The sequence below is a fragment of the Poecilia reticulata genome, linkage group LG10 (genome assembly GCF_000633615.1).
Source record: "Poecilia reticulata strain Guanapo linkage group LG10, Guppy_female_1.0+MT, whole genome shotgun sequence".
Classification (NCBI taxonomy): domain Eukaryota; kingdom Metazoa; phylum Chordata; class Actinopteri; order Cyprinodontiformes; family Poeciliidae; genus Poecilia; species Poecilia reticulata.
The window spans coordinates 14587488-14613188 of record NC_024340.1 but is presented as its reverse complement, the minus strand read 5'-3'; the positions used below and the strand labels follow the sequence as shown (position 1 = coordinate 14613188).

At 37.9% G+C, this 25701-nt stretch overlaps 1 protein-coding gene across 1 annotated transcript in view; it reads left to right on the top strand.

Annotated features, from left to right (window-relative positions):
- Positions 1-24647, top strand: part of LOC103471641 (uncharacterized) — a 34314-nt gene extending 9667 nt beyond the window's left edge. Inside the window, exons 3-16 of the mRNA XM_008420792.2 lie at positions 7418-7631; positions 8718-8860; positions 12715-12889; positions 13058-13113; positions 15071-15261; positions 16779-16889; positions 16991-17116; positions 18906-19004; positions 19078-19236; positions 20937-21495; positions 23637-23700; positions 24013-24191; positions 24274-24362; positions 24437-24647. Of these exons, the coding sequence (XP_008419014.2) occupies positions 7418-7631; positions 8718-8860; positions 12715-12889; positions 13058-13113; positions 15071-15261; positions 16779-16889; positions 16991-17116; positions 18906-19004; positions 19078-19236; positions 20937-21495; positions 23637-23700; positions 24013-24191; positions 24274-24362; positions 24437-24535 (2264 nt within the window). The 3' untranslated portion in view covers positions 24536-24647. The remainder of the gene's footprint in view (positions 1-7417; positions 7632-8717; positions 8861-12714; positions 12890-13057; positions 13114-15070; positions 15262-16778; positions 16890-16990; positions 17117-18905; positions 19005-19077; positions 19237-20936; positions 21496-23636; positions 23701-24012; positions 24192-24273; positions 24363-24436) is intronic.
- The last annotated feature ends 1054 nt before the right edge of the window (positions 24648-25701 follow it).

Here is a 25701-nt window from a genome sequence, read left to right as displayed (position 1 = left end):
TCTGTAATGTTTGGCAGAGAGAGTTGGGAAAGGAATATGTCTATTTGCAGTTCATTATTCACTTTGGGTTGGGAGTATAGAGTTTGGTAAAAGTCTCTAAAGCATTTCTGAATCTTTTCTAGGTTTGTTTCAACCCTGTTTGTATATATATTCTTTATTTTGTGAATAGTTCTATCAGCTTGTTGTTTTCGTAATTTAAATGCTAGGAGCTTCAGAGATTTCCCCCCTGCTTCATAATATTTCTGTTTAGTAAAGAGAAGTTTCTTTTGTATTTCTTGTACGTTTAAATCATTCAGTTCTTTTTTCACCAACTCAATTTTAGCTCTTGTAGCCCCCTTGAAGGTTTTAGAATGCTCTGTCTGAAGTTTTTTCAGCTCAACCTCCAATTGAGTTTGTTTTTGTTGTCTAATTTTCTTTTCGTTGGAGGAAAAGGCTATTATTCTTCCCCTGACCACAGCCTTTAGAGCATCCCAGAGTATTTCCGGACCTACCTCATTATTATCATTCTCTTCCAAATATTGTATGATTTCAGTTTTCATATTCTCCTTAAAGATTGTACTGTTTAATAAGTTTGTATTCAGCCTCCAGAGGGTGGATCTGCTTTTTTCAGCCAGTTGAATGGAGATATAGATTGGGCTGTGGTCTGAGATTGGACTGGATCCTATCTCCCAACTTCTCAATCTATGCACATCTTTTTTRAACATAAAAAAATAGTCTATTCTTGAGTATACATTGTAAGAAGAGGAATAATGTGTGTAGTCACGACTGGTTGGGTTCTTATCCCTCCATATATCCACTAATCCCACTTCGTCCATCATATTTTTCATTCTTTTACTGATATATTTTGAGTTTGTTTTCCCATTTGATGAGTCCAGGTTTGGGTTTAATCTAATATTAAAGTCCCCCGCACAGATCATTACACCCTGACTTTTTGTTGCTGCTAATTCAAAAATTTTCTCGTAAAATGACCAGTCGCTACCAGGTGGGGCATAAACATTGACAAGACTTATCAAGATGCCATCTATTTTTCCTGTAATTAAAATATAACGACCCTCCTTGTCTTTATGCTCTGCAACATGTTCGTAGCACAARGAACTCGATATTAAAATTGCAACCCCTCTTCRTTTACCAGAGCTGTGGGAAGAAAAATAAACAGATTTAAACCCCATCTTGTTCAATTTGGCATGTTCAGAGTTATCYAAGTGGGATTCCTGAAGCATTGCTATTTGRACTTTATCCTTCCTGAGTTTTGATAATACTCTCCATCTCTTAATCGGATTATTTATGCCATTTATATTGAAAGAAACCACCTTTAACTCTGTCTTTCCCATTTGTGCAGATGTCTTCCCCATKTCACTGATGACCCTGAAACTYCCCCATCACTCACYAGAACTGACATTAACAGAATATAAACAGAAGAACCAGAACCAAAAGTAAACGTATAAACAAGAACCATGAAAAAACAGAACATGTTCAGCATCCAAGGCAGGGGTCTGTTGATTAGACCCTGTTGGGCTTCTTGGAGGCAGCCCAGAAGGGAAAAACCTCCCATAACTTTAAGGAGGGCCCTTACAGGTGGCAGCAGCCCAAATAAGAGTGGAYCCCAGTCTAAYCTTTATAGAATCTAATCATCCTTAGAACAGCCCTCTGTACACTTATCTCTGAGAGGAAGATTCCAGGAGGGAAAAGGAAGAACCCCTCAGTTCTCAGATCACAGGTGGAGATGTTCTTCTGAAAGCCTGGAGCCTCTCTTTGTAGTTTTCTCCTCTTGCAGAACCGGAGGAGCCTTTCTGCCTCCTCCCCTCCTTCCTGCTCCAGGACAGCCGCTCGATCTGTTCCTTCAGGGAAGCTGGGGATCTGATGACTTTAACTTTGTAGCCCTTTTTAGCCAGATCCTCGGTGGTCTCCTCTATGGTGTCGTAGGTCCTGGTCCCCTCTTTATGTTTCACTCGCAGCCTCGCCGGGAAAAGTGTCTGAAACGGGACCCCGTTCTCTTTCAGGACCCTCCGAACCTCCACGTACTCTCTGCGCTTTCTGAGGATGGCTGGTGGATAATCATGATCCAGATTTATTTGCTTTCCATGCCAAACAAATCCTTTTCGCTGCCAGGCCTTGCGGAGCAACAGCTCTTTATATTTGAAGCTCAGAAATTTCACTACGATGGACCGTGGCGCCGCTCCCTCTGGTGGCTGCGGACCGAGCGCCCGATGTGCTCGTTCAATCTGCATGTCCGGCCGGGTGTCTTCCAGACCTAGCCCCTCTTTTAATAAAGTTTCCACAAAAGCAGCCATGGACTCACAGTCCTTTTCAGCCCCCTCTGGAACACCATAGATCCTGACATTCTCCCTCCTGGATCGGCTCTCCAAGTCAACCATCTTGTCTTCCAGACCCACGTGTAGCTTTAGCAGCTCTGCTAACACTTCCTCCGTGTTTTGGGTTCGTTCCTCTGTCTTCTCCAAACGCTCTTCTACTTCACTTATCCTTGCGTTCGCTTTTCGTATTTCCTCTTTAATAGTCGAGAGTTGTTCCTTAGTTTCCTGACGGAACCCTCTCAGTTCTTCTAATAAGATTTCGAGGCTAGCCATTCCGTCCTACTAGCTTAGAAGCTACGATACGTTAGTTGTGCCTGTTCGTTAAATTTTTTTGTCTTCCCTCTTCTACTTATTGTCGTTGGGCTTCGTTGTCGTCTTACCCCCTCTAATTGGTTTTCGTAAAGTAATATTGCTCAGTTGAATGGGGGTAATTCAATAATTTATCCGGTTATCTGGGGAGCCTCTCTAATGAGCAGCCATCTTAACGATGTTCCGGCCGGAAGTCTTAAATGCTGTTTTTACATCCAGTTTTAAGGTTAAAAAGTAAAATCATAAATGCAGCCAGTTAGGATTGCACAAATGTATCTTTATGGTAACATTACTCAACACAACAAGCATTTTCTGAAGAACTGCTTTGGCTGCAATAAGTGTCAGTTTATTACACTGCAAAACATTCAGGCTCTCTAACCTTACAGTTTATTTGATGGGATTTGTTGTTTATTGCAACATTAAAAGTTTTAGAAGAGGTTGTAAGGTTGCTTCAAAAGAGCAAACGTCAGCCAGAGGACACTTGGTTTTTTGCAAGTCATATTATTTGCAGAAAATTTTCTTTGACCTTTGACACAATTTGAGATGTTGACTTTATTGTACAGTATTTGATATTTTTTCACTATTTTAAGTGCTACTTTATTCATTTATTTGATAATTAGTCATATTTGTATTATGATCGTCTACAACACTTTGTTCCTTAAAGTGTTAAATAAAATTGGGATCATACTTTTTATAGGCGCTGTAAAGAACTAAAATAATAAATAAAAAACAGACTCAACAGACATGACATGCATGCAGCCGATCCTGTGGTTAGAAAAAATCTACGGTTTCATCTGAGCGCTGCAGCAATTAGAAGATGCGTTTGTGAAGCCGAGCTATCTGCAAGAAGCCCCGGCATAGTGACATTGTTGGAGGAAGAAAAAACTAAAAACAACATCCTGTAGAGATTAGTCTGCCAATAAGCACATTGATTGATCTAAAGAGAAATTAAGCAACGTTTTATGGACTGACTATAGCAAAAACTGGGTTCACTTTACAAAAAAAGGCTAAAAAATAGTTTATAGATATGTAATCCATCTTTTATAAACACTTTATAAATCATTCATAGCTGTTTATTATGCATTAATTATGTTTACAAATTCTTACAAGGTATTCTGAAATGTTTAGTATAGCAACTCTAGATAAAATATATAGATGGTCAAACTTGGCTCACTATTTAGCAAGAAACCAATAGGTTTTGTTTATAATTAACACATAATAAACAGTTAATAATGATTTAAAAAGAGTTTAGTGATGAATTAATATGTTTATTAGCCATGTATAAAGGGAACTTTAATGTAAAGTGGTACCAAAATTGTTCTTTTTGCTTCTATAAGTCATAATAACGCAATAGAAAACTTGTAGTGTGGGAGTAAAGCTGCTGTTCTGAGGAAAAACCAATAAAAACAGTGAAATGTAGCCCAGCTTTCTCAAATAAGACGACTTTATACAACAGATGTGAAGCAGTTTCACAGTTGAGCTATATAAACATTTGGTGATAAAATCAAATAATATTAGTTCATCCATTCACAGGGAAGCTAAATCTGCAGGTTCTTCAAGCTCTTAGTGAACTTATTGGTCAAGCATGTTTTTATGGTTGGATAAAACATAAATCTGTTGAAATACTTATTGTAAAATGATTAAAATCAACCACATAGTGGCGTTTTAGATGGAGGAGGTTGTGCAGAAAAACAGCTGAGCGCTACTGGCGAATCTTTTGGAAATGTAACGTATTTTTGACTTCAGGAACTTTCGAGTTTGTAACTAACAAAAAATGTTGGAAAGCACCCAAGAGAAATGTTTTATGGACCAATTAGACCTTGAATTGAGTCTTTTTCCCCTAATTTTATACTTTGAAAAAGACTTGTCTTTTCCAGGAGCCATTGCAGTGAAACCAGCTGACCAAACATCCTGGAGCTTCTCTGGGGTTGCTAGTTTCTTAGGTTGCTAGGTAACGACTATGGTTGCTAAGTAACGGCACAGTTCCCTTCAAATGTGACTTAACAATCCAGAGAATTTTGAAGTGGCTCATTTTCCAGACACAAATAAACATTAATTTATTGCCGAAGTACAGCTGTGCGTTTTTTGTTGTTGTTTTTTTTAGTTTGTTTTTTTTTAAGTGGTTTGGTTGCTTTTAGAAACAGTCGAGACCCAAACTTAAAGTACATAAGCAAAAAGGGGAATTTTGGATAATTAGTTCCCTTTTAAAAGTGCGACTGTTCGTTTCACAGCTTCTGGGTGAGAACAGTTTAAACCTCTTTGGGGTTTTGCTTATAGATCAATTGACAGATCAGAGTATCGTCTGCTGTTGTTTACTCACTGTACTGGTCGGTTGAATATTCATGTTATCACTGGATCTACATTCCAGTCGTCACCTAAACACAGAAGCTGAGTGAAAGAATGAGACGATGAATTCAGGTGGCCTCCAAACGCTGGCTGGTCTCGTCCTGAGGCAGCCAAAGCTCAGCTGTTTGGCAGGAGCTGAGCTTGGACTCTCAGGCATCCGGTTTGGGTGGTTTGGGCATCTGTTAAGGATTTTTCCTTATTGACTTTTAAAGTAGTACTTTTTCAGACATGCTAGATTAGAAAGATAGATTATATCAAGCTTGGTTTAGGAATTCCCTCCATTTCAACTGTCCCATCTGACAAGGTGTGAGTATTTGTAAAACTATCTGGGTAGACCAGTAAAGGCAGGAGAGGAAACTAGAGAAAGGATCCAGTTGCCTTTAAACTGTTGGTGGCTGCAGGACTTGAGACTGGGAAAGACAGATTACAGTCTGCGTGCGTAAGTGAGGGAAATGTGTAGAAGCCTTTAACTATACCGAAACGATTAATCATTATGAATCAATTACTGACATAATCTTCAACTAATTAAATAATCGATTAATCAAAAAAGAGGGTAATTGCTGAAATAATATACTCAGAACAGTAATTAAACCAAAACTTTGAAAAAATATATAAACTTTGCATTTAAGATGATAATAAAAACCTTTTTTAGTAAATATGTTCCACCCACAACTCAAATGGCATAGTTTTAGTTTCAGAAAACATAATCACAAATTAAGTACTTTTGGCTATCATTTATCAAAAATAATCAACAGTTCAGCCCCACACTGGATTATGGCTGAAACAATTAATCGTGATTAATCGACTAATGAACCAAATTAGTAATTGATTAATTGTTATCTAGAGTATACGGAAACAAAAAGTGGCCAATTGCTGAAAGAACAACATACTTAGAGCCAAAACTGTACAAAACGTTCATACATATTGAATTTAATTTTAAGTAAAAAAAAAAAAAAACCTTCTGACAGTAAGGTTTTCACAGACAAAGCAACTAAGATGTATAAAAACCTTTCTATAAATGTGTTCTACCCAAAACAGCTCAAGTGGCTTGTAGCTTCAGTACAAAAATAACCTATTTAGCACATTTTGCAATCCATTTATTAAAAATAATCAGCAGATCAGCCCCACCCCATATTGGGACTGAAACAGTTAATCATAATTAATCGCAATAGTCATGATTAATTGCTTTTAAAAAAAATCGTCAACTAATTTAGTAACTAGAGTCAACCAGAGTTTACAGGCTGAATAAAAGAACAACATTGCAATGTATTGACAAGTCAAGGCCTGAGATTTTAAAGTATTTTTATAAGTATTTTAAGTAAGTATTTTTTTAAGATGCACCTTTTGCACCAAATCATCAGGCATACACTAAAGGTTGAATTCTGGACAATAAAATGTTTTATTTGAAAAAGAAATGTAATTATTCATCTATTTATTTGCATCTTATTGATTTCTAATATAAGGCGGCACAGTGGCGCAGTTGGTAGAGCTGTTGCCTTGTAGCAAGAAGGTTCTGGGTTCAATTCCCGGCCCCGGTCTTTCTGCATGGAGTTTGCATGTTCTCCCTGTGCATGCGTGGGTTTTCTCTGGGTACTCCGGCTTCCTCCCACAGTCCAAAAACATGACTGTCAGGTTAATTGGCCTTTCCAAATTGTCCCTAGGTGTGAGTGTGTGTGTGCATGGTTGTTTGTCCTGTGTGTCTCTGTGTTGCCCTGCGACAGACTGGCGACCTGTCCAGGGTGAACCCCGCCTCTCGCCCGGAACGTTAGCTGGAGATGGGCACCAGCAACCCTCCCGACCCCATTAAGGGACAAGGGTGCAAGAAAATGGATGGATGATTTCTAATATTGTGTAAAAAACCCTTAAACAAAAAGTCTGCAGAATTTTTACCTGATTAATCATTCCAATAATTGATTAATCGTCAGTTGCAGCTCTAGTTTGCAGCAACTGATGAGGTAGTGGGGATGATTCATACAGGGAAAAAAAGTACTGTAATGTGGCCACTACAGACATAATTACCAACATCAACTGGAGGACTACGGCTACAACAGCAAGGGGACAAGCGGCCACCAGGGACTCATGAGTGCTGCTGTGGTTTCTGTGGGAGGCCACCATTATCTGCTGTTGCCATGGTGGCGCTGCAGCGACGTGGTCGCACATGTCAAAGTGACATTCACACAAACGACAAGACTTTATTTTAAAAAAAAAGAGACTCCCAAAGTGATTATGTTCACCCCATGAACCTTCTAATGTTCAGAAGAGAATCGTTTCATGAATATCTGTGTTGAATTTTACCTGAAGGTTCTCAGTAGCTTTTAAATTAGAGTTTGAATGTCTAACTACCTTCAGTGCAGTGCTGTGTTTTTTCCCCCTTCTTTAGTTTGATTTCCAGGAGGCGAGCGTGGGATTATTCTACTGTGACTCACTGAATTTGTGACAAATCTTCTCAGTGTTCGAGTGCGCCTACGCTCAGCTGGTTCTGCCTTGGTACGCCGTCCCCGAGCCCTGCGAGCAGCAGCCTCTGCACAAGGTGCTCAGCAGGGATTTCGACTTTGTAATCGACCGCATCATTGAGAGGGCCAGGGACTTTGATGTCTGCCAGGCCATGGTGGACTGCATCAGGATTCTGACGCAGCACTTGCATGATGCAAAGCAGCCTGACCGGTGAGACTTTTTCCTCTTTATTGTGAAGTGAAAGTTCCTGCTTCGGGTTACTCTTTGCACCCAGTAAAATGTCTAAGTGCTGTAAAATTCTTATTACTTTAACAACCTTATGAATGATTGACAATGTTTGGTGACGGCGCTGTGTAATATTTCTGAAAGTTTTTTCCGTTTTACAGATTTTTATGGCTCTTAAGTGTCTGATCTGATGAATCACATTTTAATAAAAGATAACCTAACTTCAGTTTTCAAATATTGATTTCATCTATTGAGGGGAAAAAGACTTGATCTTTCCAGAACAGCTTTGATTCCCCACTCAGCTCCTTCAGACTAGCCAGCAGCAGTTAGCAAACACCTGGAAGGAACTGCACATCTGCTGAGCTCATTATATGAGCTAGTCCTCAGTGAAACGCTGGTAAAAATGTTGTTAAAGGGTTAATAGAGGAGCCATGATGCGATAACTTCTTAACGGCAGAGCCTCAGAATGAGCAGGAGCTTCTTAAAGAGACAGAGACACAGTTTCAAGACGTTAAATCAGGACATACGTCATATTTGAGACATAACAACTGAAGATAACATCGTTACTTGATTATGCTATAAAATGCAGAGTTGAGTAGTTTTTTACTGAAACAAACTGATTTAGAAACATTTTCTTTTGCCTGATTGTGTTATTTTTGTTTCTTATAAGAATTATTGTAATTTCTGTCTTTAAAATACCAAAATTTCCTCTTAACTTTATATTTTGGTTGATCTAATTATGTAATTTTTAAACATTAAATGACTGATGTGTTGATCAGTTACTGTGTACTTGAGTAGTCTTTTTACCCAAATATGTTTTTACTCTTTAGTAATATCTTGGATGGCTACTTTTTACTTTTACTAGAGTAAAAATATGTTGAAGTAGTGCTACTCTTATTTAAGTACAATTGTTGGGTACTCTAATAAAATGATACTAAGTGCCTGGAAAACACATAATACCGCCCCTTTAACATTTTTTTAATATCAAACATTCAGTACTTTAATCCTAAACTGCAAGTTGTTGTAAATATTAGGTTCTCCTGGCCGTTCAGCCTCCATTTTTCCCCTCAGAGACCCGCTGTTCAGCGCTGCCGCTCTGGAAATGGCGCTTCTCCGAGAGCTTTCCGACGCCCTGGTGCGCAGCTTGTTCCCCCGATCTGTCTGGGGCCAAGAAACCAACCGTTGTGCCTTTAATGAGATCATTGCCTTAAAGGGTAAGGAAGCGCTAAATCATCTCTCGTACAGTAACACGGTGCCACACAAGCACTAAGCCTCTTCACTTCTTTTCAGAGTGAATTCTGTGTAATCCCTTATTGTCGGCAGCATTATAGAGCTTAGAGAGGTATTTTAAGGTATGTAAAAGAATGGATTTTCCTGCTGTGATCCTCCAATTTCCTTTAGGGATTTGTCACTTTTTTATATAACAGCGGATATAATGTTTTTATCCCTGGAGTTTTGCTGTAGGGGAAGGTTTAAGTTTTCATCTGAAGGCAACTCGGCAGGTCGGTGTCATACCGAGTTTCCTTCTGGTGCCTTCAACTTGAACATAACTGGGTCGAATCAGGAGCACGACTATAACTTTCAACACAGCATGAATAGAAATGACTGCAGGTGCAGCAGATCAGGCTTTAAATGCATGGATTAGGAAGCCGGTAGACCGAGGAAAAGAGTAATTTTATATAAAATGCAGGAAGAATTGTCAAACGGACAGTTTTATAGATTTAAAAACTCTACAAATAGGAGTTAAATTTGCTTTAGTTTGTTCAAATTTTCAAATTGCAATTTTTTCAACCCCTCTTTCTCCTCCTTCTATGAGAAAAACTTAATAAAATTACAAAAATGAAAGTAATAAAATCATCAAAATAACGTCATAAAATTGCAAGAATAAAGTTGTAAAATTACAAAAATAGCCATGAATTTACAAAATAGTCATAAAATTACAAAAATAAAGTCAAAATTACGAGACTTAAAGTACGAGAACTGTCTTAAAATTACAGGAATAAAGTCTGGGAAGAGAATTAAATTGTATTCTACTTAATATAATAATAAATTTTGTGTTGTTTGAACATTTTTGTTGTGTGACTTTATTCTCGTATTATTTTGAATTTCTTCTCATTCAAATTTTGTTTTCCTATTTTCTCAATAATCCCTAATACTTATCACCTGTGCTTCTAATTGAGAAAATACTCTAAGAAAAACCATTTGAGTCGCAGCAAAAGCTTTCCTCTCTAAATATTTAAATATTTCCTACTTCTCCAATCCCCTGCTGGTATTTTATAGGCAAAACATTACATTGGGAAAAAACGGCGACTGTTTAAAGGCTCACATCCTGCAGTCCAGCCGGGGTGACGTTTAAGGCCATGTGAGTTGAAAGATTTTTTTCTTTTTTACAAGTTAGCAGCCACGTTTCAGAAGTGCAATTAATCCTTAACGAGAACATCGCTGACTTATTCTGCTCATGCTCTCATTTCCTTTCATGTTGGCGGTTGGACCAAAAGAGAAACGTCTCGCTCCTTTTAATCTTAATCTATAAACAAGACGGTTTATTATGAAGATCAGAGCTCTTCATCTTTCAGAGAGAATTGCAGATTGAGTGCAAGACAATTACGCATACCTGGGTGGAAATATCTGTCCCTAAATCTCCATGTGAAACCCATTTCACAGTAGATTAAAACCTCAACACAGGATTAAAAATGAGCCATAAACTGTGAAGTCTTCTGGTCTTCCTTCTGCTGCATATTAAGAAGGCAGCAGTTTCCCTTTTATGCTTTTTTAGCATGCTGAAGTGTCTGTGGTGGGTTTTAGTGGTTTTGTGTTATATTAGAGTCCTGGGATGGAAGCGAAGCCACTTATCGATTAATCTGTTTGATTGATTGTATTGATGATTAATTGTATACAAAAGCTAAATTTTTCCTAACGTGCTGCACTAAAAAGAAGAAATGTAACATTATTTTTTCATTTGAGAGAGAATTATGATTTAAATTTAGACATATTTATGTTTTATACATACTGAATAGCATCCAGATGTTTTTATGCATTTTTAAAAATATATCAGCTGGGCCGGGGCAGAAATGAGCATTTAAGGCTATAACCTGCATCTCTCCTCTTATGGTCAATGTATGCTGCATATTGTCCCTATTTTAAATAAAATAAATCATATTTATAAAATAAAACAAAATTGGAAGCACTTAAGTTGCAGAATAGAAAACAAAAAGAATCAAATGTGACGCACTTAATTCCCAACGAATGTTAAAACTTTGCTCCATGAAGAGCATTAAAGCTGCAATATGTAACTTTTATACAAAATACATTTTTAGCATACTTGTTAAGACTATCACCAAGTGATGACAATATAATAAGAGACAGAAACCTAATCCCTGGGGTGCAATTGTTGTCTTTTGGAGAAATTCCTGACCAAAAACAACCAATCAGAGCCAGGAGGCGGGTCTTAACGCTGCCAATCAACTTGTGAATGCTCTACTAAATCTGCTAATGACTCAGAAACAACTCAGTTACAGGAAATGTGTTTTCAACCGTCATCTTTGGCCATGCTAACGCTGTGCTTCAGTTAAGTAAAGGCTGAGTAAAAATGCAGTGCACGCTTCAAAAAATTCATATTTTTCCTTTTACTTCACAATTATGCATTACCTTTTCCTGTAGCTTAAAATCCAAATAAAGTACATTAAAGTTTACTGATAAGGGTAAGGCTGTATGGTTACTTCAGCAGGAACCTGAGATAGGATCAGTGTGCAACAGGACACGCATAGCGTTACACAACGTCTGCATAGAAATCTCCTTCACCTGCTTCCTCTCCTGATGCTGATAAGCAGCAAAAACAGCAACAGCTTCTTTTACCACAGGGGAGCTGAAGCTGATGGTGGGTCTGCAGAAATGTTTCACCAAAAAATGTAAAACTGTGGAGAGAAACTGCACTCAGACCTCGATAAGAAACAACATTTTACTTTTATTCATTTTGCTCTGTGCTATCAGAGAAGTTTTGCAGATGAAGAACTGAATAAAAATGTGGTTTCTTATCAAGGTCTTTGCACAGTTTATTCACACTTATTTTAAGCCTTTTAAAGAACTTGTTTTCTAATTTTGAAAATGTTAAGTAATAGTCAAGTCTTGCCTGTTCTCCCCAATCAAACTCTAATTTTAGGACCTGTCACTAACGAAACAGTTTGCAGTTTTTTCTAACTTAAAGGTTTCATATGAATAAATGTTCTGCCAATTATTCAGACAATTATTCAAAACATTATATATCTTAATTTAAAACACTTTATGTAGTTTGTTGGTGCATTTCCCCCCCTAAACTTGTAGTTTCTGTGCAAATATCAAAAACTATAAAGAAACTCAAAGGCAATAACCCTGAATTTCTAACGTTAAATATAATTTTTCAAGCACGGAGGCTGCAGTTACCAATTTTCCAGCTATATTAGTAATTTTAAATCAGAGCATTAAAGGTGACCTATGATGCTTCCTAGAACAGTTTAGGGAAAACATGTTTATTACTTTTTTATGCAGTAATTAGTTCTTAAATGATGAGATTATAGTTTGGTCAGTTCTGCATATTTTGAGCTGTTTTAGGGCGTTTTGTCAGTTTAAATCTAAATAAGCTGCTGCTGGCCACACCCACTAACTCAACGTTTACGGTCACACTTCAAAATGGCTGCAAATAGATTTGCAATTATCTAACCATACACATCTTTGGAAAGCAGAAGTGGAGCCTCCTGCACAACCAACAAGAATGCAGAAATTGGTTTCTGGATGATAAGTCAGCAACGATTCTCTTTTCCAGCAGCCATTGTGCAGCGGTAAAACCTGCTGACCAAACTCAGCTGGGACAGTTTTTGAAACAAATCATTTTCAAAAACTTAGGAAACAGCCGTGCGGTTGTTTTTAGAAGCCGCTAAAAGTCAGATGGAAGTGTAAATTGTACAATTAGTGAATTTTGCATAATGGGTCCACTTTAAAAGAGCCTGATTATCACAAAAATCTTTAGTTTTTTCAGGAATTTCCTTAGAATAATGACTGTAAGTTTCAGGTGTCCTGGTGCTTGTCTCTGCAGGCCTGGGCCTTATAGTGAATTGGCTCTCCGACCCCGACAACCTGAACCAGCTGGTGGTGAATCAGCTCGACAGAGTCGCTCTGAAAAGCTGTGCAGAGGAGATGAGCGTATCTGACCCAGATCGCGCCTCCGTTTCTTCGCGGGAGGGCGAAGGAGACGAGGAAGGCAGTGAAGTGTGAGTAGCTGTCATCTCTGCATCCCGCTGATCTGACCTAGCGTTACTGAGGCTCAAAGAAGAAGAAGAAGAAACTGCTGCTGCTGCTGCTGCTGTTGCTGCTGCTGCAGCCGCCATCTGTGTTTAAAATTGGATCAGATTTGATTTTGTTTCTGTTTTATATCCCAGGAATTCGCCTGGAGCAGAGAGTTCAACCGGGACTGCATTCACATTCAAAAGAAAAGGTATGTTTGTTGATCTTGGTGCTGGAGATCTGCCTTTTTTTTAAATGCAAAAAAACACTTATAAAGATAATAATGGTGTCGGAAAAGCAGATTGAATTGAGTTTAGAGTACAGATGCAGTGGTGTGAAAAAGTCTTTCTGACTTCCTATTATTTGCATGTTTCAGTGTTTCAGAACATTAAACTTATTTAAATATTCGTCAAAGACAACACAATAAATTAAATAATCATCAACTAATATTGTTAACTGGAGCACACAGACTCAAAAAAGGCAATTTGCTGAAAGAAACGTATTCAGAGCAGTAATTAAGTCACAAATGTACAAAAAAAAATACATTTTGCATTTAAGATGGAAGCATATTTTTGTCTGTAAATACATTTTACCAAAAAGTCAACAAGTGGCACAGTTTCAGCTTCACCCTGTTCAGATTTAATTTTAGTTTAACTTTACTGAACATAGTGTAATAAAAGAATAAACAGCTATATACAAACAAAATGAATGTAAAAGAAAAGCAAATAAAAGATGAACAGTAGTAAGGTATATTTACATACTCAAATATTTACTAAAGGAAAACTACTGTATTACATTCCAGGCAATAAAATATTTATTGTCTTATTTGTTTATTTCCATCTTTTAGTGCAGTTCTAATATTGTATGAAAATGGCTTAAGTTGTTACATGAAAAATCAGTAAAATGTGCCATTTTGAAAAATCTGAAGTAATCATTAGTTACAGCCCTAATTATCTTTGACGAATATTTAAATGTTCTGAAACACAGAAACGTGACAGAGATGCAAAAAAGCAGGAAATCAGGAAGAGGGCAAACATGTTTTCACGCCACTATAAGTGAGCTGTCGCATCTTCAGCTGTTTGATGAAACACTGTGAGATGTCAGCTGTGACATTTCAGTTCTTTACTGGCTGGTTTTTCCATGCACAATTAGTCCTGTTTGTTCGTCCAGACAGCTCATTACGAAAGCTGCAAGCTGAATGCCAAATAAGTCGCAGTTTTTTCTTTGAACTGAAAAGAATCCAACAGCTTTAATGTTATAATTAATGCAATTTGTTGGACTATTACATTGATAACATTGAAGGTCTGAATACTAATCATGCTTTTTTTTCCCACTTTCTCTTTCTCTTTCCATCTACTGTTGACTTTGTCGCAAATCCTGGCAAACTTTAAACCAAAAATAAGCGTTAAGCAGAAATAATTTATTCACTTTATGCATAGTACCAGTTTGGGGGAAGCACAGTATCGTGGAAAGGTCATTCTTAAGATTGTATTTTTGTAACAAACCACCACAAACTTTTAATGTATGTTTTAGAGTACCCAAAAAATTTATTTTAAGAGAGAGGAGTGATACTTTTACATGAGTAAAATTTCTGAATTTTCTACCCACTGAATGAAAAATAAACATGTTTTAACCAAAACTCCACCAGACACAGACACACACCTGTAGTTTTTATTAAAGTTTCATAAGTTTTTTTCATTAAAAGAGGAAACATTTTCTTTTGCCTGATTTTGCTTTTTTTGTTATATGAATTATTGTCATTTATGTCCTTAAAATGCCAAATTTTCCACTTAACTTTATATTTTGGCCTATTTGTTTATGTAATTTTTAAAAATTAAATGATCAGTTACTTTGTACGTGAGTAGACTTTTTACCAAATACGTTTTTACTCTTACTTGAGTAAAAATACGTTGAAGTAGTGCTACTCTTACTTGAGTATAATGTTTGGGTACTCTGGATGATGAGTAATCAGTACTGAATCAGTATTGGCCAAAATTGGAATTGCAATTTAAAAATTTTAATGATCAGTAATCTGTGATCGGCCAGAAAACTGCAATCGGTGCATCTCCACTGATCCATCATTTCTAGCTGTAATAACTGAAGCAGGGTGCTAACTTTCAGTACAAAGATGACTTTGGTTTCGCTTATTTATTTATTTTATTTTTAAGGTCTTAAGTTAAGGGAAGGATGGTCCAAATTTGTGGACAAGATGAAGTCAAAGAAAGCCAAGAAGAAGAAGATAAAAAAGATGGAGCAGGAGCTGGTTAATAGGATCATCGCGACACAGGGAGACGGGTCCAACGATGAGGACGACGGCAGCAAAGAGGGCTCGTTCATCAGCCAGGACGACTCGGACAGAGTGAGGATCCTTGTGACGTCACACGCAAGCAAACGGCCCCATCTCGCTGCTGGGGGGCAAAAAGCTGCTAGCTGACGATAACTAGCATTGGTTCTAGCTGTTAATTCTCAAAATAACATATTAAATGTACTCCTGATATATTAAAGAAAAAGGGACATAGTGATTTGCTACACTATGACAACTAGATAACAAAGTCAATAAAGTTATAATTGACAAAAAATATATAGCAACGGACAGGGTAGTAGTTCAGTTATGCTAGCTTGACTTTGACAACCTTAGCATGTAGATGTGATGTGGAATTTGTTGTGTTTCGTTCAGCTAAAAAAAATAAAAAGGCGACCTCAACACCAACTTTGAGAGCTAATCAACCACCGCTGTGTTAGCTTAGCTAATAGCAGCGGTAGCTAATCTACCACAATTACTTACTAATAATCGCAAAATAAGCATAAAGCCTAAAAACATGAAACTATAACGCGATGAATGTTCTGTTCTTTGTGTGGGAAATGTTTGAGTGTTTTTTTGGTGTTGAATCTGGAAACATAAAATAGTGTTTTTTTGTCAGTTGCTATGACAACGAGTCTGCGATTAGCAGCACACAGAGGAGAAAGTGTTTATTAGTTATTTAACGTTTTTCTGCGGTATTTTTCCCTTTGATGTGGCACACAACACTAAATCAATAATACTTACACGTTTAATTTAGTCAACGGAGTTGTTCTACTGCGGCCACGCAGTTATGGATTGCTTGTAAAAGAATACAGTAGTCTTTTTGCCCTCCAGCTTTGTGCACACACGCGAAATTTACGGATTTAGACAACAACATCTAGGGGTCCATACATGATACCTGTCAAGTTTTGGATTCGAAAATACGTGAAATTTGCCGCCGACCTGTGCTGTCGTCAGAGCGGTGGGGTGGGGGTAGGCTATCTTTAGACTGGGGGCGAATGGCAGGTGGCAGACGTCATCATGTTATAATGAAATTTTACGGTAAAATACGGGAGCACGGCGGGAAAGAGGGGTAAAATATGGTAGTTTCCCGGCCAAACCGGGAGACTTGACAGGTAAATGAAGAGAACAATGCAGCCAAAGTGATCCAATTACGATTTTTTTGGCGTGGTCTTTCATGCTTCCAAATATGCAACTTGCATATGATCTCCAGTGTGAAAAACAAACGGCCTGAAAGTGTCCCGCATGCGCAGTAGAGGGCGCAATAACGTCGCACATAGAGTGTGCGCTCAGTGTTGTGCTAATCAGAAGTAATGCTCAGTGGATGCCAAGGATGGCTGACCGTTCAGATTCAGCAAACATTTGGAAAAAAGAAATCGGATACGTATCGGATATCCAAATGGCCTGGGTCGCATTAAAATAAAAGCATGACCTGTGTTGTCATTAGAAGATCGGCTACATTTCGCATTAAGGCAAAAGTAAGTAAAAAATTGGAATTGGTTCACTTCGGGCTGCAGTGTGAATGCAGTTAAACTTGCCATGTTGATGATCTCATTTCCCCTCCCTTCTGTCAGGAGGACAGCGATCTAGACGAGTACCTGGCCAGCGTCCAGGAGGACATGATGGAGTTCAAGCTTTCTTATGAGATATGGCGCGTTGGCTGCTGGGCTGTCAGCATCCCTCATGTGAGTGGCTAAAGACGTCGTAAGGCTCTTATCTGCCTGCCGAGGCTGTGTTCGCTAATGTCTGAGTCGCGCTGTTGAGCAGTCGCTAACTCTTGTTTCAGGTCGACTGGGAGGACGACGAGCTAATCTTCACCGTTCACTTGGAGGAAAAGGACAGCCCTGAGAATTTACACTGGGACATCAAGAAGACTTACATGGATGTTGTTTATTTCCGCAACAGATGGCAGGTAAAGCCCCGCAAGCACAGCCGCGATACGTTTTGTTCTTTCTAATTACAGCATTTTGCTGATTGTGGGACACTGGCAGGTGTTTCAGGAGCTTTCTTCATTATGTATATGCCACTGTGGCCAAGATGGATGACAAAAACAGCTTTGAGCCGCTGAAAGGCTTGTGTGTAAAGCGAGTTCAGACTATTTACCATATGGCTAAGAATCAAACGCAGCAGATTGCTCTTTTGGCTGATGCAATGTAGCGCCAACCTGTTGGAAAACATTTTTTTGGCAGTAACTTGATGTCTGTGCAGTGAGCGATGAAAAGCCCACTGGAATTGTTGCACTCAATAAAATTTATTTCTTGCCTTTTCCATAGTTTGTTTTGCCATAAACCACAAAAATGCAGGCAGGAATGTGAAAACATCTGTTTTGTATAATAAGGGGAATGAAGTCACTGCCATGCCTGAAAACGGTTTCCAAACTGCTGCTCTGTTTTTTTTCTGCTGAATAAGGAGCTTTCAGGGTACAACTCCTCTGATCAGAAGATATTGATCAGGAACAACTAACTGGTATCCTGGATAGGAGATCCTGAAATGAGCCTCTTTTGAGATAAGATCAAGCCCTCATCCATCTGGCTTACTGATGATGTTCTTTGTCTGATCGAGTGATTGTAGCGAAAACTCCTGGAGAAGTTGTTTCTAGATCTGACAAAATGGCATCCTAATATAAAGGTTTGTCATGTATTGAGCTGCACACCAGTTCATTGCTCATTGTTCATTGACCACTGTTCATCTGAAAGCGCTATAAATGGATGAATTTGGGGTATTTTTGTCTGGGTTTCCACCGGAAAACTTCCTCATCCTGGTGATAGGGGGCGCTAGGGCTGTCAACCAGTTGCTATTTGAGTTAAAAAAATATTTAAAGTTGACAGGAAATTTGAAAATATGATTACGTATTGTGAAAAATGTCTTCCAATAACAGAAAATTACCTAAACATCAAGTATAAAGTCTTTAAAAAAGGCAAACATATAAAGTACAATTAAAATGAAGTTCAGTTGTTTGTTTCATGTTGTCTTTTTAAGACCCGGTGGTGGGTTACCAAGGTTATTACTCTGAAATCAAATGGTAACTGTAGGTTCAATATTAAAGAAGATCTATTATACAAAATTCACTTCTTATATGGTTTTATACTTCCATTTGGGTCTCCACTGCTTCTAAAAAGCAACCCAGACTTTTTTTTGGAAATAAGTTCATGTTTTATGTTGCTGGGAAAATGAGTCGTTTCAAAAACCTCCTAAATGTTGAGTCACAGTCGAGCGGCACTGCACTGTCACCTAGCAACACAAGCTGATGTCCAGCTCGTTTGGTCAGCTCGTTTTACTGTGGTACAATGGCTGCTGGAAAAGAGACGTGTTTTGTTGTTGACTTACCTCCAGAAACCACTTCCTGCATTCTCGTTGGTTGTGCAGGAGGCTCCGCTTCTGCTTTTCAGAGATGTATGGTTGTATTGTGCATCTGTAAGCAGCTATTTTCACATGTGAGTGTAAACTTTGAGGTGGGGGTTGTGGCAAACAGCAGCTCATTTTGATTTAAAGTGACAAGAGGCTCAGAATAGGCAGATATGAGCAAAGTAAAATCTCATTATCTAAGTGTGATTTTTGTGCAAAAAATGTAATGAAATAGAGCACAAGTGCAAAACTGCTGTCGTTGATTGCTGAATCATTTGAATCAAATTATTGGATTGTTTGTTACATTTTGCCCATCTTTTATTATTTTTTTCTAAATGGTGATATTTATATTTCAGGACTCCACCAGCCTTCCCACCATCGTCACCCTGGAAGACTCTGAGGTCAGCGCTGAGGTGAAAGAAGAAGCCACAGCCTCAGTTGAGCACTTCCTGCAGGTCCGAAAGCTCAGGTCACACAGATAAACATTTAAAGAGCTTTGAGTGAACATTTTGTCTCTTTCTCCTACAGGAGTTGGTATCTGACGCCATGATTGGCCACACTCAGCCCGTTTTTCAGTTCCTGTGTCCGCTCGACAAGCTGCTGAACGAGGAGGAGCATTATGCAGGCGTGTGGGGGATTCTTAGCGGTCTGGCCTACTTCCTCACTCCAGGCCAAGAGGAAGAAGAGGTGATGGGTCACTGCAGCTTTCACATCCATTATCCTCAGAACAGCTGTTAGCGTAAATTTCCACAGAACTTTGTGGTGAAGGAAAACTGCTCATTAATGATGGATCATTAATGATAATGATAGTTGCATTTGAAGAAAAAACAAACTATTTCAATATTTTCAAAATAATTGACTAAACAGAAGATAGTTTCTTAAAGGAAAATGATTGAAAAACAGATTAGATTTTATTTTAAAAAATACATTTGTAAAAATTTAAGATTAAAAATATATGATTAATTTTTTCAATTTTTTTCTTCCCTTCCCTCCGACTTTGGAAAACAGAGACAAACAACTGATGGACGCTTTTATTATTTTTGGTTGTTTTATTGGTCATTTCAGTAGTTTTGCTGTTCGCTAAAAATTATAAAACCGTTTATCTGTAACGTCAATACAGATGTACCCCTCCAGAATACATCCCACTTCTGGTTCTTAAGTTCGGAACAAAATCACATTTTATTGAGTCTGCAGCCAAAAGCTTAGAGCACAGTCAACACCTGTGTGTGTGTGTGTGTGTGTGTGTGTGTGTGTGTGTGTGTGTGTGTGTGTGTGTGTGTGTGTGTGCGCGCGCGTGCATGTGTGTGTGTGTAACAGAGCTGGTTGCTGCTGCTGATAGCCATGCGGCCTGCATGCCTCCGTTTGTTTGCTGGTCTGCGGCAGGTTGCTCATCCATGTAGGAACTAAAATAGAAGCAAGTTCATCTCTGCAGTGGGAGCACATTTGTCAGATCCACAAAAGCGGCTCACTGACCTGCAAAGCCGACCTGGTGCAGCAGAACATCACAAGGTTGATGTTTCTCCTCCTGTAATGGTTCAGGGCTCTGCAGGACGAGTCACACCTCTTGAGGTTTTTCACATTTTATCATGCTACACACTCTTAGTGTTTACTGGGATTTTAATCGGATAAATGAAAAACAGAAATGGAATTAAAGCAATTATTTTTTTTAAATCTAAAAAATACCTTTACAACGACCTTTATAAGTAGCAAAAGAAAAAAATGATCAGAAATGTTCTGGAAAAACAAGGACATTTCTGAGTTTGAAAATTTGCTAGAAAAACTCAGAAATTTTGAATTTAATCTTGGAAATGTCTAGAAAAAAAATCTACATTTTCAGTTTCGAGTCAAAAATTAGCTGGAGAAAACTAAGAAATTTTTAGATTAATTTCACATTTCTAGAAAAAAATCTGTGAAATTTGAGTTTGAAAAGCTGAACATTTTTGTCGTACAACTTTCTGAAACTGAAAATTTCTTGAAGTTGAAAATATTCAACATTCCAAACTTTGAAATTTGAGTTTTTCTAGAAAATTTCTGAGATTAATCTCAAAATCTCTTGAGATTTTTAGCAGAAATTCTGTCGGGTCAATTAAAAAGAACCTTTTTGTCAAAAGAACATTTTGTGGTTTATGATCTCTATATGACCCAAAATGAAAACGAGTTTGACACCTCTGTTTTAAAGTGTTTGTGTTAAAATGTACAAAGCAAAAAAACATATTAGAAGTCATTTTGCGTCAGGATTTAAAACCTGATGAAGTTGGAAGCCTGCTCCTGATTTTGAAGTGTTGTTTTTTTTTTTTTTGAAGGTTTGTGTCTTTAATTAATTATGAAGGCTGTTTCCTCAGGGTCTGCTGTCTGTCACATCCAGATTGTTTTTGTTTTCTTTGCAGAACTCAAGCCTGCAGACAGAAGTCCCCAAAGAAAACACACTGCCATCTCCACATCCTGAGTCGACCTCCCTCTCTGCAGAAAATCATTGTAATTCCACTCCGCTTCTGAACGGATCCCCGCTCCCTAAGATCGTCGTCTCCCAGTACAACTCTTCTCCAAAACAGCCTGAGGAAGCAGAAGCTAACCCACATGAAAACTGCCTCCAGGACTCTGATAACACCTTAACCTCTCACTTCAAACTGATCATCAAGGGACTAAGCAGAACCAGGTCGCAGGAGTCTCTGTCCTCCTCGAAGGCCAGCGGGGACGAGGAGCCGCCTGATGAGACGCAGCAGGCGGCCGCAGAGGGGCCGTCGCGCCTCGGCTGCGGCTCAAAGTCAAATAAAAAGGAGCGGACGTGTTTCAGGATGTCAGGTGTAGCGGGGAAGACGAAAGGAAAGGAGACAACGCCGGGCGCTCTGCAGAGAGGAGACGACTCTCAGGGTCAGAGAGGTCAAGGCAGCTGGGAGCAGCTGGAGTCAACCAAAGCCATTTTTGAGCTGCTGAAAGAAATATCAGGTTTGTTTACTCTTTAATGTCAGACGATGCGCTCATGTGGACTTCACAGCAGGGTTTGAAACTCTGCCGTTTCTGCTATTATCTTCTTTTTTTATATATATTGATTTCTTTCTTTTTCCTGCTGAAGTCTTGACAGCTGGTTCATTTCTGTGGCAGAAAAAATAAAACCACCGCCTGAAAGCAGAGATGAACTGTACTCAAGTAAAAGTAGCACTACTTCAACATATTTTTACTCAAAAGTGAAAAGTAGAGATCCAAGAAACAATTAGAGAGTATTTGGTAAAAAAAAGTCTGATCAAATTATCAATCATTTAATATTTTTAAATTACATAATCAGATGGGCCGAAACATAAAGTTAAGGGGAAATTTTGCTATTTTAAGGATGAAAATTATAAAAATGAATGTAAATAACAACAAATAACAAAATGGGCAAAAGAAATATTTCCAAATCAGTTTCTTTCAATAAAAAAGTATACAATTTTAGCAAAAGCTGCAGGTGTGTGTCTGACATTTTTGGTTGAAACGTTTGTTTTTCATTCAGTGGGTAGAAAATCCAGAGATTTTACTTATGTAAGAGTAGAAATACTTTATATTAAAATTACTCAAGTAAAAGTAAAAAATACAGTGTAGCAAAAATACTGCTAAAAGTATTTTTTTTTAAAAATAAGGTTACTTGTCTCAAATGTAATTGGGTAAATGTAACTAGTTACTAGCGAACTCTGCCTGTAAGGACTTGAGAAGTTGCCTCAGGATTCCTGCAGTGAAACCAAACTCTTCATTAATCAACATGTGTTATTTTTAGTGCGGCTTGTTTTTATGAGGCCTGGGCAGCGCTTTCATTTTCAGAGGAAATCGAGAGCTGACAGCTGGTTGCCTGGAAAAATAATGTATTAAAAAAACATTGTTAAAAATGAGAACTTCTCGCAGTACGAGATGAGGACAGAAATCATGCAGAGTCGGTAAAATATAAAATGAAAGCAGCAGCTGCAGAAACATGTTTTAATAATGTAGCCTCAGCAAAGAAATAAGTTCAGTGAGGAATTATCAACCTCAGGCAAACTTCATACTGTTAAATTAATTTTATAATTAACTCACACTGTGGTTGTTTGTCTTGGAAATAAATGTGGCAGCAGTGATCTTAAATACTTGACTGACAGAAGGCCGCTTGGAGGAAATTAAGTTAGTTTTATTGCCGCAGCTTTAAGTAGGAAATGACAGATTTGCAAAAAGTAACCTTGATTTTTTTTTTTTTTGAAAGACAGAAACACTTTTTCAACTCCAGTTTTATGGTTTTTAGTTTGCGGTTATAAATCTCATCCAGTTTTAGGCCTCCGAGCTTCAGCAATGCAAACGAGTTGATCAGAGCCGGCCCAAGGCATGTGAGAGTTAAATGGCCCCACATTAGCAATTAATAGGTTAAAAATTAAATCTGACCTCCCCCACCCCACACACACACACATCAAATAAAATGTATGTAAAATAAAATACAAATGACAGAAAATATTTTCAAAAAGTGGCTTTTATTTCAATCACCCCTTCTGTGTAATTAAGAGATTACGGTCATAATATTAACAGAGTAAAGATGCAATTTTACCAGAACGTCTTGAAACTAAAAGGGAAAAAAATCGTTTTAATGAGAAAAAAAGCCTTTAATGAGAGCTTGTAAATTTATTTTGCATGATATTTCTCAAGGCTTCTGTTCTTCCTGTTGCTGGTGCATCTTTTCCTACCACACTTTATCCTTCCACTCAACTTTCTCTGAATGTTCTTGGCTACAACATTATGAACAACCAGCTTTTTTAACAATATTTTGTAACTTACCCTCTTAGTTCTTCCTTGTGGCTGTGTATAGATCATAAAATTGCCATTATGTGACATTTGTGCATTAAAAGTGAAAGTTGGGACACTTAATGTAAAGTTTTCATTATCTGTCTAAGTTATTGATGCTTAAGGTGTTTTTTCAATTTGTTAAATCTAAGGAGGACGTAACATCTTTTCCACTTTGGCTTAATATTTCCTTGATGTTTATCTAATTTGAGTTCTGTAAAAGAAATATTGATATTTTCTGATTTGAAAAGGACTGACTTTTATTCTCATGACTGCAGTTTTATAATTTTATAAGCGTGTTCTTGCTTTCACAGGAAACTCCATTCTGATCAACATTTTTGATGCCATATTAAAACCTGTGATGCCCATCTTGAAGAAGTAAGCGAACAATTTACGTTCTTTCACTTTTCAAACGTGTTTCACTGGAAAAACACAAAACCTGACCAAATATCATGTTTAAAGTGAAATAATCTGCCAGTGGTACTAGCACTCTTTCATCAATATTAACAAATTATTAACTTAAAACAAACCCTTAAATTTAGCTGAATAGTTACTTGTTAGTTAGTTTTTTGTGTCATTTCATGTGTACTAAGATATTTGTACAAAAAATAGACCAAAATGACTTCGTAAGATTTTGTGTTTTTTGTATTGTTGTTATTTTTTCTGAGTCTCTGTCTTGTTTCTTTGCAGGAAGATTAACTCTTTCCTGAACAAGTTGAACCCGACGGAGGAGCAGATGGCAGCCTACATCGACGCTCTGCGCAGCAAGCTGTGGCCGGAGATGCAGCAGGTCACCGCTCCTCATCCTCGCACCGACGAGGAGATGAAGGAGACCCGGGAGCGAGCGCACGACCTCATCAACGCTCGATGTACCCCGCTTCTTCCCGCTCTCCATTCAGACGCTTTCACGTTGCTTTGGAGGGAAACCTGACTCCTGTCTCCTCTCTGCAGATTCAAACTATCTCGTCCTGAAGAAGACGGACGTGGAGTCGGTTTTTAATCTCTTCCAGAACAAAGAGGAAAACAGAACTCTGATCTGTGTGAGTATCTCACCCTGTCCGCTTCCCTCCGTCTCATTTCGCTGTATAACATGTCCGCCCGTGTTTTTCAACAGATGCTACTCGCGTTCCTGTTGAGGGAGTTTCTGCCTACCGATCCCTCGCTTCACATAAGTGCTGCTATTCTTCACAAAGTGACCAACCACGCCATCTAAGCTGTGAAACCTTCCTTTATTTTAATGTGCAACCATTTTTTTTTAAATAATAATGTTTATAATTAATTGCCTTAATGTTTGGGATCATGTGTGTATAAATATGAAAGAAGTTTTCTTTTGTATGTAATTATTTTGTACCTCAGACACAATGTGAATGTTAGTTTCTTTTTGTTGATAGCTGAAATCAGGAATTTTGTCTGTGAGAGTCAGAATCTTGTAGTAATTGATGATCTCAGGAAGGACAAAGTGACCTCTGTTTCTGTTGACCGGGTACCACCGCCCACATTTTGTTTTCCAAAATGATTTGGCATTTTAAGCACTTTGTACTAAAAAGGTTTGCCTACTGAAGGAATCTGATTCAGGCATTTTTGAAAATGTAAAATCTTGCTGCCTCTCCCAAAACTTGAAGTAAATATGTAAAACTTGAAATTGTATCCAAAATAAAATATGTAATGATAAAATATTGGTCTGTTTTCCTTTTCTATTTAACCTTTATTTTACAAGGATAAAAACCAATTGAGATTAAATCCTCTTTTCCAAGGGAGCAACAAATACAACACAAAAATGATTATTTTTTAAAATGATTTTTCTTTTTTTAAATAGACGATCTGTATTTGTTGTAAATGTTGGGTGAAAATCTTGTTTTAGTTACGGCCAAGACATTAACATGTTAATTTTTATTAAGTACATCAATTTTAACATTAAAAATTTCACGTAATAACTTTTTAGTTGTTTATTTACTTATAAAAGTTCTGTTCCTGTACTCCAGTAAATCTGACGCACAAGCGACATCTGCAAACAAATAGCCATTATTCAAAAACCACAGAGGAATAATCATTCCTCCTTTATGACTCCTCCTCGGCTCTGCAGCTGTGCGCACACAGACTTTACGCCACTGAAACTTCCTGATGTCTGTGTCATGAGGGCCTTCTAAGGTTGACTCTGTGATGTCATAGAGGCAATGACATCACCAACTGATCAGTTAATTCTCTGATCAGTTAACACAAATCAGTTAAGTCAGTCAGCACAAGATTCATTTGGACGTTTTAGCTCAGCACAACGACGATGAACAAGATGAACGACGAAAGCCCACAGAGAGAAATGGATGTAAAGCCTAAGGTCTCTTTTTGGACAAAAGTGAAAAAAACATTGTCCAACAAAGTTCA